Genomic DNA, 16,497 nt, shown 5'->3' on the forward strand with positions numbered 1-16,497 from the left:
TCAAAAGAGAGGAAGAGAAAACGAGAAAGCAAAGAAAAAATGAGGGAATCTCTTAAGCGGCTGATTTCTGACCCCACGTTTGAGCTCGGCAGACCTCCGGGGAGAATGGGACAGCTCCCCCCTCCCCTCGCCCTTCTCCAATGAAGCAGTCCTGGTGGCCTTTCCCCTGATCCTTTCTTCTTGGCAGAATGCAAGGTCAGCGCACAGCTTGGAGCCTGCCTTAATATGGGAAGTCAAACCCTATCTCTGGGGAATCAAGGTTTTAGGGTCAGAAAGAATAAAAAGCGAGACCTCTGCCACCTGTCAACTTAAATCTCAGGGTAAGACGTCTACAAGGGATTTGGCTTTGTCCCTTGGGTCTTTACCTCTTTCTGCATAAAGCTAAACACTGAGAGCCACACCTCCTGGCTCTCTAGGACCGCCCACCAAGTTTAAGCATCCCCCTTGACCATGGCCGAGTCTTCAGGACAAGAAGCCTTGTCGGTACCTTAAGAATCAAGTTTCAGCCTTTCCTGGCTATCACTTGGAAAATTCATGGAATCCTTGAATAGAGCAGTGGAATCAACCAAGGTTCTGGAAATGAGAGCCTGCTCATGTTCACCCAGTGCACTCTTTCCATGATCCTGGGACCCTCCAGAGAAGCCAGGCCTTCTCTGCCCACCCCCTCCACAATCCGGGTAACTTGGGAGCATGGCAAAGGATGAACATCACAAGTCCACCCCGGACCAAACCTCCCAAGGATAAAGATCCCGAGAGCCCTCTGAAATCAGGAAACCCTCCAGCTGGAAAAGAGAACCCTCCGTCAAGTGTCCATCTTAAAACCAGCCATTTGTTTGCAAAACAAAATGATCTTACTATGCTTCCCTTTTAGCAGCTAAAAAGGAAGAAATGAAATCACCTAAGTGTGGAATTATAAACAGCTATTAGTTTTATGACAATCCAACTTTAAAAATTTTTCCCCTAACGTCTGGCATTTGTTTTGGGTTCTGCCCGGAGCCTTCTAAGCATTTCCTTGGAAAGATGTTGCACTTGGTCCCAGGCAAAAAGTCAAAATCAACATTCAGAAAAAAAAAAACATGCCTTGGGTAGTTTCGAGGATTCTGCAATAAGCAGATCTTAGTTAGAGGGCACTTTGCTTAACTAAACTTGGAACCTATTAAAAAAAAAAAATGCCCAGTAGGTAATTTATTAAACTACCAACCAGTTTTCACCCTTTATCCTAAAGTAATCTTAATAGTAAAAGCAAAAATCTAAGTTCTCATAGGTGTGTAGAATGGAGAGGAGGCTTTTTCTTTTTCCTTCTAGACTTTGCAATTAACTTAAGGGCCCCAAATTCCAAGTTTGCTAAGGAAAATGAAAAAAAAAATTCTTAAAAAATAATAAATCTCAAATAAATCTGTAATAGCTGTATTGGAAGACCAGAAGGGGGCAAACATGTAAGTGTTTTAGGCTCAAAATATAATAAAGAAGCAAAAAGTCTCCTTCTGTAAGGGTTACTTGGGCGGTTAGGTGCAAGCTGGGAGGTGCTAGACCACTATTTAAAAATAAAATGACTTACTCAACTATACTTGAGTAAAAAAATAATCTGTAAAAAATTTTAAAAATTACTTAGTCCTGTTATGACTATTCCAAGATATTGGTTATAGAATCTGCCCTAGCACTGGGGGTATGGACGGGTGGGTGCATCCACCATCTTACCAAAAACCAAGTGCAACTCTTGAACAGGAAACGTCCTTGGGTTCTCACTTCTGTTGGCACAAGTATGTCTTATTTCTAAAAGATCTTATTTTACCTTCATCAGTAACAGTCATTCAGAGGCATTTCTTCCATTGTCCCCTACCACCCCTACAACTTCCTGTCTTGAAATCTCAAGTCCTAACAGTTAGGGGTCACCCCCATGCAGTGGGCTGGTTCCCCATGGGGCTAGGACTACAATGACCCAGCTAGCAGGGTCTGCACCCTATGGTTGCAATGCACACATTACCAATCACAGGCTCCGTTTGTGTGTTTTTTTGTGGGACACACACAGGTGGGGCGCCAGCCACCTAGAGCTGTTGTGTGACCAGCAGCCATCTGAGTGCCAGTCCTTACTATCCTGACCATACTCCTCTCTGATGCAGAGTGAACCAATTTATGCACATCAGATAGGGAGAATCCCCTCCCCTGCCTGCTTCAGACAGAAGCCCCTAAAGAACCCCTAAGTGGTAGAAGAGATCACTGAAGGGTTAAAACCTATTTACGCCCTGATCTACTATTGATTAGTAATTACTAAGATTGTGTAATCAGCAATCTTAGACCAATTCATTATTTCCTTCCCTGGAATAATTTCCTTTTCTCTTCCATTTAGGGTCATCTAGTGAAACTCTGGAGGTCACCTTCTTCTCAGAGATTTTGGAAATCAGTTCTACCCAAGAATGTAGGATCACCAAGGCTGGAATTAACATTTCTGAGTGGTTACTAGTAACTGAAGTTAGCAACTTTTTCTCTGATGATAATAGTTTTCTTTTTAAGGTGGTCAGGTTATGATCTGTATGAGCCTGGCCTTTCCTAGGATTTGATGTTGCTGTGAGGGCAGTGGCTCTCAGCTGGGGGTGATTTCTGCTCCCCTCCTTCCAGGGGACACTTGGCAATGACTGGAGGCAGTTCTAGTTGTCAAACTGTGTGTATGTGGTGGTGGTGGTGGGTGGGGTGTGTGTGTGTGCATGTATGTGTCTGTGTATGTGTGTTTGTGTCTGTAAAAGTGTATATGTATGTATGTGTGCATGTTTGTGTATATGTGTGTATGCATGTATGTATGTTTGTGTGTATCTGTGTACACTTGTGTGCATGTATATTGTGTGTATATTTGTGTTTTGTGTATATGTATGCAAGTGTATGTGTACATGTTTGTATGTGTGCACGTTTGTGTATATGTGTTTGTGTGTATGTGTATATGCATGTTATGTATATGTTTGTGTGTATGTGTGTACATTTGTGTGTCTGTATGTGTATGTGTGCATGTGTATTGTGTGTGTGTACACGTATGTGTATTTTTGTGTATGTGTATTGTGTGTATGTGTGTGTTACTGGCATCCAGTAGGCAGAGGTTAGAGATGCTCCCACACATCCTACATTGCACAGGTTGGTCTCCATGGCAACATGTCAGTGGTCTGCCTATGGAGGACCCCTCTGTTATACGAAGCCCCCTGAGAATGCTAAAATCCCAGCAGAGAGACAGCAGGGAGAAGTCACAGTTTAAGTATAAGAGACTAGGTTTGACCAAAGCTCCAGGGCCTTACCAACCATAGGGGTTTTGACCAAAACCTGGGCTTGGTCCTGGAGTAGGGCTGCAGGGGAGAGGGACCCTCCTCTGTCTTGGCTGGCTCTCCCCTTCTCCTCTCACTGTCAGTACAGATGTGACACCTTTCTTTTGCCTGTACCGCCTCACCATCTAGTGGTCACCTGAAATATCAACTCACTCTCACCATCTCTTGGCCCTTCTAGATTCAGTCAGTAAAAAAATAATTCATACTTAGGGGTGGGCAGTGGGTGGAAGGACCCCTGAATGACATATATGATTTTATGAATAAGTTAATGAAGTAGACTGTGGGCCTCCTGGACCTCTCCAGAGAACAGTGATTGAGAATTAACACCGACACTTTCTATAACTTCAGAAACTACAAAGGCCAAAAAAACTTAGGAGCTTCCTTAAGGAACCACAGATAAACAAGCAGCATCTATTTAAAAGGGAGTGTCCATGTGCCCCAGCAATTTCAGTAGCCATGTACCTCATAAGTGACACGGCCTATTTCAACAGGGTGGTTTGTTTTCTTTTTCAGATGGACCAGTTAGCTACTTGTATGGCTAAAGGGACTGAGGCCCAGGCCTGTGGTCCCCCAGGTCAGTGGGGCCTGGACGCAGACTTGCTCAGACGCAGGACCTGCTTCCTGTACCCTTCAGCAGAGCCCTGGCAAGCAGCCTTTCTTGGCCGTGGACTACATTACAGTGTCTGCTTTTAGTCTGTGTGCCTCATCACAGGAATTACTGTTTCTTTTAAAAACCCCCACAGCTATAACCTTACCTGAATGGAGGTTCCCTGTAAAAATATATATCTCATCACAGTCATTTGCAAATTAGCAATCAGTTTGCGGCAAGGCAAAACAGCTCAGAGAGGAAAGAGAAGTGAGGTGCTCTGGTCTTTTGATCGAAGGAGGGAGGTGAGAGCTGGATAAATCGAGTTCTTTTTCCCTTGGAAGAACTGGCTCTGTGTGCTGATATGGAGGTTGGGAAAGCTTGTCTGTGCCACGCCTTCAAAAGTGGGTACAAGATTTCCCTTCCCATTATCAACTCATTAAGGGAAGTTTAAGGTACTCATTCTGTCCTACACACCGAGTGTGTGTGACAACTTCAGAAACATTGACTGACTCATAATAAATTTGGAATCCGATAACAATTTATGCCTTTATACCTCCCTCCTCGCCCCAATTTGAATCATTAAGAAACGTTCAGTAAGATCTCATGTTCAAGTTCTGTGGGCAGAACTCCACGAGTCAAAAGGCTTGAGAATTCTCCTGAGGTTTAACAAATTACCCTGCAGCGCATTCTTCCTCTAAGGCAGGATGGCAGCACATGCTCCCTCAACATTCACTGCTCTGTCAGAGATCAATCACCTACTGTCCTCTGTTACAGCCCCCAGTTGCTGCCTGGGTGAAACTACTCCAGGAATTCTGATTGGAGGGGGCTGCACCTCTCAAGGGTTTGCTGTCTGTCAGAGACCAGAGCGTCTCATGTCTCAACTGAGCATGTCATCAACAACCAGGAAAAGTCAAATGTGTTGTTCCCTACCTCATTCTTGGAGGGTCTTCTCATCTTCCATTCCCAGTGGCTGGCCTTCTTCTCCATCTGGCTGTCGGAAGGAAAACTAGAGACAATCTTTTTTTTTTTGGTGTGTGTAATAAGCACAGAGCAATCAGTGCTCAGGACCCCGGGCTCAACCACAGTATTGATTTGATTTATAGATAAGGGCTAATAAAGAGGAGGAGGTGGCGGGTGGGGGGGCGGGCAGCGAGGGATCCGAGAGGGGGGTAGGTAACGCTTTTTCAGGACAGGTGAAAAACAAGCTCCCACCTCATCTTGTCACTCACCTACCAGTGACTCCACACCATCATAAATGTGGCAATGTGTCGGTCTACTGCTTGGGTTGACTCTTGTTTATAAAACCTGTATAAAGAGTGTATTCGGAAATGTTGAGATGGAAAGACAGGATGGGTGCCTAGGATTTTTAGAATTTGTAAGTCTCACAGGGAATACTGTAAACAAAGAAAACAACCAGTGACTTCCCTGGTGGTTCAGTGGTTAAGACTCTGCGTTGCCAATGCAAGGGGTGTGGATTCGATCCCTGGTAGGGGAACTAAGATCCCACATGCCAAGAAAATAGGAAACAAACAAGCAAATAAAAACCCTCACTTGGACCAAGGAGAGAAAAATCCAGGAAGACAAGTAGACTCCTAAAAATAATGGCTGCCATTTATTGGACACTTAATACGTGCCAAACCCTTAGTTAAAGGCTCCTCTCAGTTTTTAGTATCTGATGCCCATTTTAGACAATGAAGGAAAAGGACACATCCTTCTCTGATTCTTCTGGAAACACCCCTCCCCTCCCTTTTCAGAGGCTCCTTGGCCTATGCCAACAGTCAGTTTGTATCTGGGGCTTCCCGTTAGCCTTCCTCAGTTTTATAAAGACCACTTGGACTAGTTGACCCTTTAGAGGAATCCCAAAGAGAGAGACCCCGGCCCGACTTTCACCACCTTATGCCCCGTGTGACCAAGGGCCAGAACAGGAATCTGATGGAACAAAGACCCTTTCAGTGTAATTCAATGAAACCTGTTGAGGTTGGTGTTAACAGGGTCAGAGTCCGAGTCCCTCTTCCTGGGGGGCCACGAGGGCTGGAGAGTGTTAATTAGGCTGACCCGTGCTAGCAGTTTCCTCCTCAACTAACTTTTTTCATTGTTAGTGGGGACTCTGTCACATCAATTGGCCCTGCCCTTTCTATTTTGAAAATCCCTACACTTTCAGTGGAATCAGATTTTGAAATGGACAATGGGCATGTTAATTTCACATTCCATTAGGAACGCCAAGAGGCACAAGGTGAGCTGGGATGAACCCCACCTCTGACACAGGTTAAAGAACCCAAGAAGTGTAGAGAACAGATTGCCTTTGCAATCTATTCGTCTCCCCAAAATCACTTCATGGGGAGGGATTTGGAGGGTCACAGTTCTGCTGGGGGTGAGAGGTACGTTTCATATGGTAGGGAAATTGACTCTAAAAAGATGCATGGTTGATATGAAGAATTTAAAATCTAGTCAATTAGGCTACCTTCTCTAAAAAAGATTTCTAAAAAAAAAAAAAAAAAAGATTTTTTTTCTTTTTTGCTTTATATCAACCTTCCTCCATAAAATTCAAAGTTGATTTCTAAGATTATGCACTGACTCTCACTAAGAAGGAATTAACCCTGACTAAAAGGAAGGAATACTTTTTAAAAAATAATCACTATGAAGAATATTGAGCAAGAGTTATTTTAATAGGGTCATTAGATCCAGGCCAGGAGATTCTAAACAAGTCTATTACACTGGAACACTAAAAATGGAGGGGTCTAGGTATAAAAGCAACTATTTTTAAATGATGATGATGGTGTATTTTTTGGTGTGTGTTTTTTTTTTAGTAGAAACCTGAGTAAAGAGAAAAACTTTAGACCTCACTAACGAATACTTCTGGGGGATTTTTAAAAGACTTTAAGGAAAACCTGCTTTTAAAAAAAGAAGTCCAACAAACAAACTAAGGCTGTGGTGTTGGCAGATGGGTTACAACAAATGTGGAAACAAAATACCACCAGAACAGTGACAGGTATTCCAGAAATGGGGAGGCTCACGTTTCACGGACACACAGTGGACATTTATAAGCAGGGATCTGTCTGGTTCTGGCTATAATTCAGGAAGCAGAAGACTGTCGGACACCTGTCATCTGACAAGGGATTAGGGAACACACAGCACACTTCCAAAATGATGCCTTATAGCCTATCACCGCATTTTGGGGACAAGCAGGGAATTAGAAACTTATGACTCCCTCACTTACCTTGCAGAGTTGAGCAAAAGTACCTGACATTTAATCACTAGGCTTTTGGTTTATTTGCCTGTGAAATGGGGTCCCATCACATTTTTATTGCCCAAGGCTGTTGCAAAGGACAAATGTGACTGGATTAAAGGCTTTTAAAAATACAGTAAGAATGTGCTATCATTATGTGTAATCATTACTATTACAGGTTACTAATAACTCTGAAGGCAGTGAGGCTGTTCCTTTCAAGCTGGGGGTGGGGAAGGTAAGGAGGTGGGAGGAATAAACAAAAAAGTGACAAACCTTATTTATTTTTTTTGCTTAATACCAGTTTTCCATGGTATTTGTAATGTAGGCAAATGATAAAAATTAACATAGCTATATGGAAAAACAGTTTTATTTGAAGGAAAATCTGTAGGAAATTGGATTTTAAAAGGCAAGGAAGAGATTTTTGGCTTGATAAGCCATGACTTTCCCACTGCAGCAAATGACTCAGTGGAAGCATTTTGAAAAAAGGAAAAAAGGGCTGAACTGAAAAAGAAAAAAGGAAAGGGGTACTGTAGCAGGATGAGATGAAGCCCTCACTGTTGTACTTGGTGGCATAAATGATCTTACAATTAATTGAGATGCACTGTATAAATAAAGTGTCATGGCAGAATAGTCATTATTATATATAGCATTTTCCTGCACAATTTTAATAAATGTAGCAGCTACTAAGAAATTCTAACCTAGCAGTCCCTTCAATTCTTAAAGGAAAATGAGGGAATCACCCAAATTAGGTTTCCAAAATACATGTTTAAGCCACTGAAATTACTCAGAAAGGCAACAGAAACATGGAAATAAATCTATCATTGGATAGTTTTGAGTAAGAAATGGGCTTCACTTTTTTTAGCTATTATAGAACTTCAGTCATGTTATCGATGATCTAACTATTTATCTATCTTTTTAAGATTCTCTGTGATGTGGTTAAGCTATTTGGGCAATAAAAATGGAGAAGGTATATACACAGAAATGCACACGTGTTGTTAAAGCAACAGTTGAATCTGTATGTCACAAATTATCAAAAGATGGTCATTTGGTCTGCATTTTCAGGGGTGGGCATGTATGGCTGTCTTGTTTTATGTGTTAGGATTTAAATGTTAGTGAAAATGTTTGTCCTAGATGTACATGGGTCTTCACCCTGCCTTCTCTCCCCCTCCCCAATCAGTCATTCAGATCTAGTGGGGTACCTCTCTTGTCACTTTGGTAAAAAACAAAACAAAAACAAAAACGAAATCTTATCAGATTGCAGCCTGGCTCAACGAGCCACACTGACACAGCAGGCAACCTGGCTTTTTGAATTCAGGTTTTCCTGAAAGACAGGGCCCAAGGCTCACTGGACTACACTGCATGCAAAGGTGCTTGACCTGGGTGCAGGACCAGGGTGATGCAGGGTGACCCCAGCTAATCTTCTTTATAAGGTGAATTTTCCCCCCTGCATCAAAACAAGGGTAAGCAAGGGAAACTTGTAATGTTCTTAAGGCTCAGCCCCAGACATGGACTGTTTGCTGCAGGGTAGATGTTTGTATAACCTATGGCAATAGCCTCCAGTCTTGATTTAAGTGGATGGTGCTCCCCACCCTAAAGCCCTAGAATAGGGGATTCTGGGCATGGAGCAAAGGAGAATTTAGTAAAGATCTGCTTGCAAGATTTTTACAAATAAGGCAACTGAGGCTGCAGCATGTGAAGGACACTGCCAATTAGGTGTCAGATGCACACTGTACCTTGGCTCACCTGTCTGCCCCATCACAGGTGTGCCACCCAGTGGTATGTTTGGAATGTTGAAATGGAGCTGTTGTGGCAAAATCAGGTGTCCGCAGGAGAAGAACTCATTGTCATTTGAGGCTCTGGGCCTTTAGTGCAGTTGGGGCATCTGAAGTGTAAAACTACCTCCCTCCTGGATGTTTTTGAGGGCAATGATGCTGTCCTTATTTCCCTAGGTGGGCACGAATAAAATGACCATCACATTTAAAACTGTGACTCGTGAAAAGCACACATCACAATAGCACACAGTTATATGGCACATTACAAAATATTTCACAAATGTAGCACAGCCTGAAAAATTGTAATCTTGAAATTCCTCGAGAGGGCTTAGAGAATAAGCAAAAAAAAAAAAAAAGAAATTAGGATTGTGGAGTTTCACTTTTGAAATCTTCCTTTAAGCCACACATTCAGATCTCTGCTAATTTGCTGCTCTGATTAACTGTGGCACAGGAATCAAGACCCAGATTTGAGGTATGGAAAATCTAGGGGAGGGTGCAGGAGGGAGGGGGCCTGGGTGGGGCCAGGGAAGGACTGGGGAGATGCGGCAGAGGGTCTTGTTGTTGGGGGGAGGAGTAGGCTGTTGGAAAGGGGAGGGACCCCTGAAGGTGGCATAGGTGAGGGGAGGAGGGGGGGGAGGCCAGGGCCATCAACGGTATCCTCCCAATGGGATTATTAACAGATCTTTCAATGTTTTTGTATCCCAAGCCCATATGCAGAGGGTCTTACCTTTGAGCCTCTCTGCCCCCAGCTAAAGCTGCTTGAAAAAAATTCACATGTAAACATTTACATGTCTCACAGTTTTTTCACATTTTATCCATACACTTAAAATACACTGGAAGCATTTTTTAAAAAGTTTTATTTGAATTGCATTTCAAACACAAGATGGGCATTCCACTCCCAACGCATAACCCCTCTCTTAGAACCAAGCCCCTCCTACTGTATCCGGAAAAAGGGTAAAGGATTGGCTTACCTCAGGCTCTTCCCTAGATTAAAAAAAAAAATGATTTCATAGTTTTTAAACATAGCCACGCCCAGCCCCTGGAACCAGCCCCGGTGTGGTTCGGGATCCGAACTCGCCTGCAGAAGGTTAAGTACGACTTTTTTGCCCCTCCTCCCTTCATCCCCCACCAGGTAAGCCGAATGTGTGCAGAATACCAAATTTTTGCGCACAGTCCCGGACGCCCCAGATACCTGCGTGTCTGGTTTTTCAACCGTAAAGGCGGGAGGGTTTGGCGAACGAATAAGAAGTGAGGAAACGCTTAGCGCAAAGGGGAAAAAAGAGAGAAAGACAGACAGAAAATAGGTTATGGAGGCCGCCCGGAGGCGGCCCCCGCCCCCAGCTCAGCTAGCGGCCCCATATCCCCCCGGGCATCTCCCGCTACTTTCTCAGGCTTTTCGCGCCGCCAGTTTCGCGCCGCCCGCTGCAGAGCGCCAGCGCCAGCACACAGGTACCGCCGGAGTGTGTGTACACGGAAAGTTTTTGCCCGCGCAATGGCTCAAAACACAAGACAGCCCATTCCCCACTACACAGTCGGCGGGTAATATGGGGGGTGTCAGGGATGGGGGTTGGAGAACACTTGAGGATACCATGCACAGGCGGACACAATGTGGACACCGATGCACACCCACAACAAGCTGTCCGACAAGGGAAAGCCGTGCCGGGCGAGGCAGGGACGCACGTTCTCCATCAACCCCCAACCCACCAACGGCCCCAGCCAGCTAGCATGAGCGACCCCCGAGCGCCCTCCCACCCCACCCCCCCGCCCCGCAGTTCCTGGCTCACCTGAAGCCCCCGCCTTTCTTGCCGTCCCCCACCCCACGACTCGGCGACGTGGTCTTACGATCGCTGGCGCTGGTTTGTCCAGCTGGAAACGACCCTCAAGTGTTGTATCGCGCCATGTTTATCCCCCAAAGGGCACATACTTCCCCACCCAAGCCCACCCAAGATCCCTCCCGCTCCCAGGGCAAAGTTAGGGCCCCATGCTGGAACTTTCTGGCAGGTTCTTCCCGCCTCGGCCCAGACACCCCCCTCCCGCCGCCAGGCCCGGAGGCCCATCGGGCAGCCCTGCCACCCGCTCCCGGGGTTCCTGGGTGGCCCTGCTCCCCACGGGCAAAGTCCGCCGCATTACCTAGAAACAGCATGCGGTGCGTATGCGAGTTGTCCATCTTCTTGTTCTGGAGTTGCTTGTTGGTGAGCTGGCTGTGTCTCTTCTCGGACCACTTCTGGCCATGCTTCCCCGCGTTTTCCTTGCGGTCTTGTCTGCGCTTCTCCGCCAAGGCAACCTTCTTGACCTTGGGGCTGAAGGAGCCTCTGAACTGGGGGCTCTCGGATCCAAAGACGCAGCCTCCGAAGACCCGGACGAGGAAGTTGTGGAGCAAGTTGCGCCGGGGCTTTCGGCGGCGGCGGTTTCGCTTGGACGAAAACCAGCGGCGGCATCCGAAGGTCCCATCGTCGGATTCGTCTCCGCTGTCGCTGCTGACCGATATCTGGTCGTTGTAGAGGTAACAGCAGCTGGGCTCTGACCTGCCCCGCCAGGCAGATGCGCGCGGAGGCTGCGGAACAGGCGGATCGGCAGCCTGGATCTCTGGGCTTGGGGGTCTAAGGAAACTGATCTCGGGTCGGGCTCCCGAGGCGGGGTTTGCCCAGGTGATAGGAGTGGCCCGGGGAACGGAGGCTGCCCGGGGGACAGTGGCTGCCCGGGGGACAGTGGCTGCCCGGGGGACAGGAGCCGCTCGGCCAACAGGGGCTCCCCTGGTGACAAGAGCGGCCGGGGCTGCCCCAGCGACAGAAGCGGCTGGGGCGGCAGGAGCGGCTGGGGCGGCAGGAGCGGCAGGGGCTGCTCCAGCGGCTGGGGGGTCTGGAGCAGCCGAGGCTGCCTCGGCGGCTGGAGCGGCCAGTGCTGCCTCGGTGGCGGCGGCAGGGGCTCCGTCCCCGGGATCGGGGACCTTGCCTCCCTCCGCGGCAGTGGTGGCTGAGCCTCCCTCCATCTCGGCTGCTTCTCCCTCAGCTGGGGGTCTCTCTCCCTCTGCTTGCTCTCTCTCAACGGGCGCTCTGGAGACCTCGATGCGCAGATCGTCAAGCGCGACTGGGGGGCTGTCCATGTCGCCGGGAGCGTCATCGACCCCAACGGGGGCGCTGCCAACCTCGCGCGGGGGTCTGGAGACCTCCATCGGGGGGCTGTCTCCCGCGAAGTGTGGAGGAGGTCTGACAGCCTCTCGAGATGGGCTGCCGATGATGCCGGGGACCCAGAGGGGGGGCTCGTTCGCGGCGGGAGCGAGGAGGATCGCACTCGAGACCGCGACTGTCGTGATCTGGCTGCCCCCACCGCCGTCGATCTGTGGGATAGCTCGGGGGAGCCCAGGGGGTGGGCTGTCGTCCCCCAAGGCTGCTCCATCAAACTCGAATGGCAGATCCTCCTCGTGGGGAGGGCTGCATCCTCCTCTGATGCCTGCGTTTGCAGGTCTGATGGCTCTGGGCTCCTCGGGAGGAGCCCTGAAGACCACCGAACCTGGGCCTCCTGGAGCAAGGTCTGAGACCTGCAAGGGAGGTTGGTTGTCTCCCTGGTCAGGCTGCTCAAACTCAAAAGGCATAGCTTCTTCTGGTGGAGGGCTGTAGCTTCCCAGGCTTGGAATGGCCTCATGGGAGGCTCCGGGCTCCATGACCGGTGGGCTGAAGGCCTCAAGGCCTGCACTGGTCCCAGTGGTGTCTCCAGGATGCTCCAGGGTAGGCCAGAAGCTTCCCAAGCTGGCCTGCTCGACCTCGAAGGGCATGGCTTCCTCGGGAGGTGGGCTGTACCCTCCATGGGCCCCGGCTTCCTTGATGGCCTGGCTGAGGTCCTGGAAGTTGGGTCTGGAGATCTCTGGGGGTCCACAGGCTTCGCCTTCAGTCTCGATGGGGATGGGCTCGCTGTGAGGCGGTGGGGTCTCCATCTCTTCGGCTGGGCCAGGCCCAGCACCGGGGGCAGCTGCCCCTGGGGCCTCCAAAGGTGGTTGCTCGGGCTGTTCCCCGAGTTCAAGGGGGTTATTGCGTTGTCCTGACATATTATTGCCGTCGAGGCAGTTGCGCACGCCCATAACACGGTGGCGGCTTCTTAAAATAAACTTGGGGCCCCGTGAGACGGAGCACCCAACCGAACTAGGGTGAAAAAAATTATTTTCAAAAAAAATAAATCAAAGTACCAGCTGGAAAGTTCTCCTACCTCACTTTCCAACCCTAGTGAGGTCTAGGGGTTCAAGGGTTCAAGGCCTCGAACCCCAGACCATGGCAAAAACAGGTCTACTTTTGCTTGTTGAGTCTTGGCTCCTTTCTGGTCACTTTTTATGCCCTCAGGCTGCCCCTGGCCCCCTCCCCTCCCTTTGGCCTTACTTGTCCCCTCCTCTCTCTTTTGCTCAGTCCCAGGCCAGCCCCGCCTGCTTGGATCAGAGGAGCGCGCCGATTCGGTCCGAAAATCGCTCGTAGTGCTCTTTTTCTGCCACCAGAGGACGCAGGTCCAGTGTAGAGATGGCTCCGGGAGCCGGCGCCAGGCTCCGGGAGCCCCAGACTTTGGGTAAGGGGGCTGATGCGCGCAGGCCTCGCAGGGATGTTTTGGCTCCTTCCAGTCCTCTCCCTGACTGATTTGGAGTGTTTCTCCTCTCTTCTCCCCTGGTCAGAGAGAGCGCTCTTCTGCGTTGCAGGACACGTGACGCAAGACGTGGGCCCCGGGCTGCGGGAGCGCAGGAGCTGAACCCCTCCCTCCCAGACCCAACAGACTCTCCTCGGGGGGAGGGGGGGACTGCAGGAGTGTTTCGTAACCCCAAATTACCCCTGAACCCCTGAGCCGCAGCCCCCAGCCCTGAGCAGCCTCAGATCCTAAGTCCCGAGTCTGGAGAGCAAGGCTTCGGGCGCGTGCGAAGGGGGTGCAGGAGCGCGCGGGGATGCGACAGGTGGTCGTGAGCCCACCGGCGGAGCAGACAGGTGGTGAGGGGAAAGGGGCTGAGGAGTGTGAGCACGCAATTTGTTTTTAAAATGTGTTGTGGGTACTTTACATCGCTCCTGCGGCTTTTGTTTGCGGGTTGCCGAGGCTGGCTCCTATAAAGCACATCAGTGTCCCCCATCCCCACCACATTCTGGGGTCTCTGCAGTGGCCCAGGGTGACGCAGGCAGGGTTCTTCCCCGTTCATGGGGACGACGACAAATACAAGGGAGGCAAGAGGGTCTTGGGTATCTACTACCAAGACCCTCCAAGCGGTAGCTGCCGCGGCACGGAACTGGGGGTTGCGGGACGCACACAGGGACCCCACAGACTGAAAGCCCGAGTTCCTGCTGTTCTGGGAAAGGGCTAAATGGAATTTCAGTTGAGATTTATGGCCGGTTTAAGGTGGTCTCGGAGACGGAAAAACCCCCTGCGCACCGAATCCCAAAGATACACACCGTGCCGTGCGGGCATTTGCGACCGCGGTGCGCTGTTGCCCGCTTTGGGCACCGGCCGCGGGGTTGGTCAGTCAGCTCCTCTAGCCCCTCTCCAGCCCCCTTCAAGTTCTTCTCGTCTCGCTACGGGTCCCCCAGAGCAGCTGCTTTACTTTTCCAATGCCTGAGCCCGCTGAGGCGGCACTGAGTCCGGCCACAAAACCGGCAGTCGCCCGGCTTGAGCTCCCATCGCAATCGCTGTAGCGCGTGGTGGGCTCAGAGCTCGCAGGGATAAGTGCCAACACCACCTGGGTGGGCTTGACATGTGATTGCACACAGATCAAGATTTGGGGGGTTGCGTAGAGATTTGAGCCCCAAGAAAAATTTGCTGCGTGTGGATCACGTAAGACCCGGGACTCAGGCATCGTATCTGTCTCGCCAGTGGGTGACATGGACCCATAAGCCACTTTTAGGTGGAAGGTAGCTGGGCAAGAAGGAGGTGATCACTTGGCCTTAGGGCGTGGGGACGGATGGCTGGGTACGTGCAAGGTGGGCTGCGGCAAGTGGGGCGCATCACTTAGATCGCATCGCCTGGATCGCTGTATCTACGAGCCGCAGGCAGGCGAACCACGTACGCACACACACTCCCACCTCGTTAAACCTAACACATCCCTCTTAGAGCGAGGGGGTCAGAGCCACTGCGCATCACTACCCCCGTAAACCACCACTCATGCGGATGAGCTGCGCCGAGGAAAACGGACAAAGTCGGACCCCGGGTAACGTTTGGAGCCCCCCCAAGGGCGTATCATCTCAGCTCTTCGAGTCAACACACTTCCAAGTACCAACACCGAACTTTGGTTCAAACTTTGGACAACTACCCCCACGCGTAACGGCTCAACCTCTTGGGCATCCACGGAATGTGCCAACTGGGTCGCAACAGTCAACTCACTCCCCTCCGACCCCAGCGCTGGGTCAGCCATTGGGCTGGGGTCACGCCAATCAAGGCTGCCTAGCGAATGAACGGGGGGCGCCAGACCGGAAACCGGATATGAGTGGGAGGTCCAATAGGGGGCGCCGCGTTGGAACGCCCTAAGAGGTTGTGCCGCTGGGGTGGTTTGGAGCGGTTGGTGGGCGGGCGTATGGCGGTCAGGCCTGGGCCGCCACGAGGCCGGCGGGCACTGTGGGGTCACTTTCTGACGCCCCAGGTCACCGAAGCTGAAAGGGGAGGTGGGATCTCTCAGGGAGCAGCCCTCGTTCTCACTGATGGCGGTGGGTAAACCCCTAAGAGGGATCCGCTGCCAGGGCGAGGTGAGGAGGAGGCGAAAGGGCCTGCAGGTAGAGGGCCAAGACCCTGAGGAGAGAGGGGGCTCCCTGCCCCGATGCAGAGGATCAGCCCCAGATGGATAAGGAGTTGAGGTCGCGGGGATGCTGAGCCCTGCCGAAGTGGAAGGTCAGTAGGCGTCGCGGTTTGGAGCCTCAAGGAGGCCGCGATGGGGCCCCTAAAGGGACGGTTTACACTCGCCAGGCCTCGCGCGCAGCCCACGTCACCGAGGCTCTTTTCCACAGCACCATTCAACAAGGAATGGGTGCAGAGAGTCTGTTCTACATCCCCAGGAGCGTCTAGCACCTGGATTATTTGCCAGGAGAGCACACGCACCGATGGGATGAAGATCGGGCCGACAGCATCCTCCCTCCTAGAGGCTAAGCAACATAAAAATTAAAGAAAAGACCCCTCAACTGGGGCAGGGTGGGGGACCTTGTTGGAGAAAATGGAGTTACAGATGGGCCTCCACGGAGGGATGGATGTCTAGGCTGTGAGCAAAAGTGGGGGGATGGGAGATGTCGGCCTACCACGAACAAAGATCGAATAGTAAGAAACATGGCACATGGCTGGGTAAAGAGATCAGGTGACACGGCTGGGCCTGGGGGGAGCAGTGGGAGAGAAAGGCAGGGAATACTGGGTAGTGTTTCTCTGAGGATGCCATGGAATAGCAGGGCAAGCAGTTTGGAGGCTTCTTTGGTAGGAAATGGAACAGATATTGAACTTTTTAAAAAAAATCCTGCAAGTGAGGATTTGAGCCTAGTTTTAGGGCAGGATTGAGGCAGTGTGGAGGATGGCCCTGATGAAGAGAACAGAGGAGGACCTGGCTGGTCCTGACCTTTTAGGAAGAGAGAAACAGGCACAGTGAAGGAAGCAAGAAGGCTGGAGGGAGGGACT

General features: G+C 50.3%; 4 protein-coding genes across 10 annotated transcripts in view; 1 reads left to right on the forward strand and 3 right to left on the reverse strand.

Moving 5' to 3' along the window:
* LOC122681791 (guanine nucleotide-binding protein G(s) subunit alpha isoforms short) overlaps positions 1-16,497 on the reverse strand; it is a 65,923-nt gene that overhangs the window by 40,567 nt on the left and 8,859 nt on the right. The window lies entirely within an intron of this gene.
* Positions 1-16,497, reverse strand: part of LOC122681795 (neuroendocrine secretory protein 55) — a 59,393-nt gene that overhangs the window by 33,399 nt on the left and 9,497 nt on the right. The window lies entirely within an intron of this gene.
* On the reverse strand, positions 9,743-13,194 carry LOC122681790 (guanine nucleotide-binding protein G(s) subunit alpha isoforms XLas-like). Its single transcript, XM_043884224.1, has 2 exons — positions 11,023-13,194; positions 9,743-10,758 (listed from the first exon to the last, which is right to left on the reverse strand). The coding sequence occupies exons 1-2, from the start codon at positions 12,965-12,967 to the stop codon at positions 10,673-10,675; spliced, it is 2,031 nt and encodes a 676-aa protein (XP_043740159.1). The 5' UTR covers positions 12,968-13,194; the 3' UTR covers positions 9,743-10,672.
* LOC122681793 overlaps positions 15,095-16,497 on the forward strand; it is a 29,790-nt gene continuing 28,387 nt past the window's right edge. For all 6 annotated transcript variants that reach the window (XR_006337107.1, XR_006337108.1, XR_006337109.1 and 3 more), the window contains exon 1: positions 15,095-15,729. The gene's annotated coding sequence lies outside the window, so the exon portion shown is untranslated. The remainder of the gene's footprint in view (positions 15,730-16,497) is intronic.

The sequence above is a fragment of the Cervus elaphus genome, chromosome 23 (genome assembly GCF_910594005.1).
Source record: "Cervus elaphus chromosome 23, mCerEla1.1, whole genome shotgun sequence".
Lineage (NCBI taxonomy): Eukaryota > Metazoa > Chordata > Mammalia > Artiodactyla > Cervidae > Cervus > Cervus elaphus.

Coding starts and splice junctions, on each gene's coding strand:
- LOC122681790 (XM_043884224.1), bottom strand. CDS start 12,967: ATGGGCGTGCGCAACTGCCTCGACGGCAATAATATGTCAGGACAACGC. Junction 10,759..11,022: donor GCACCGCATGCTGTTTCTAG/GTAATGCGGCGG, acceptor GGTCGTTTCCAG/CTGGACAAACCAGCGCCAGC.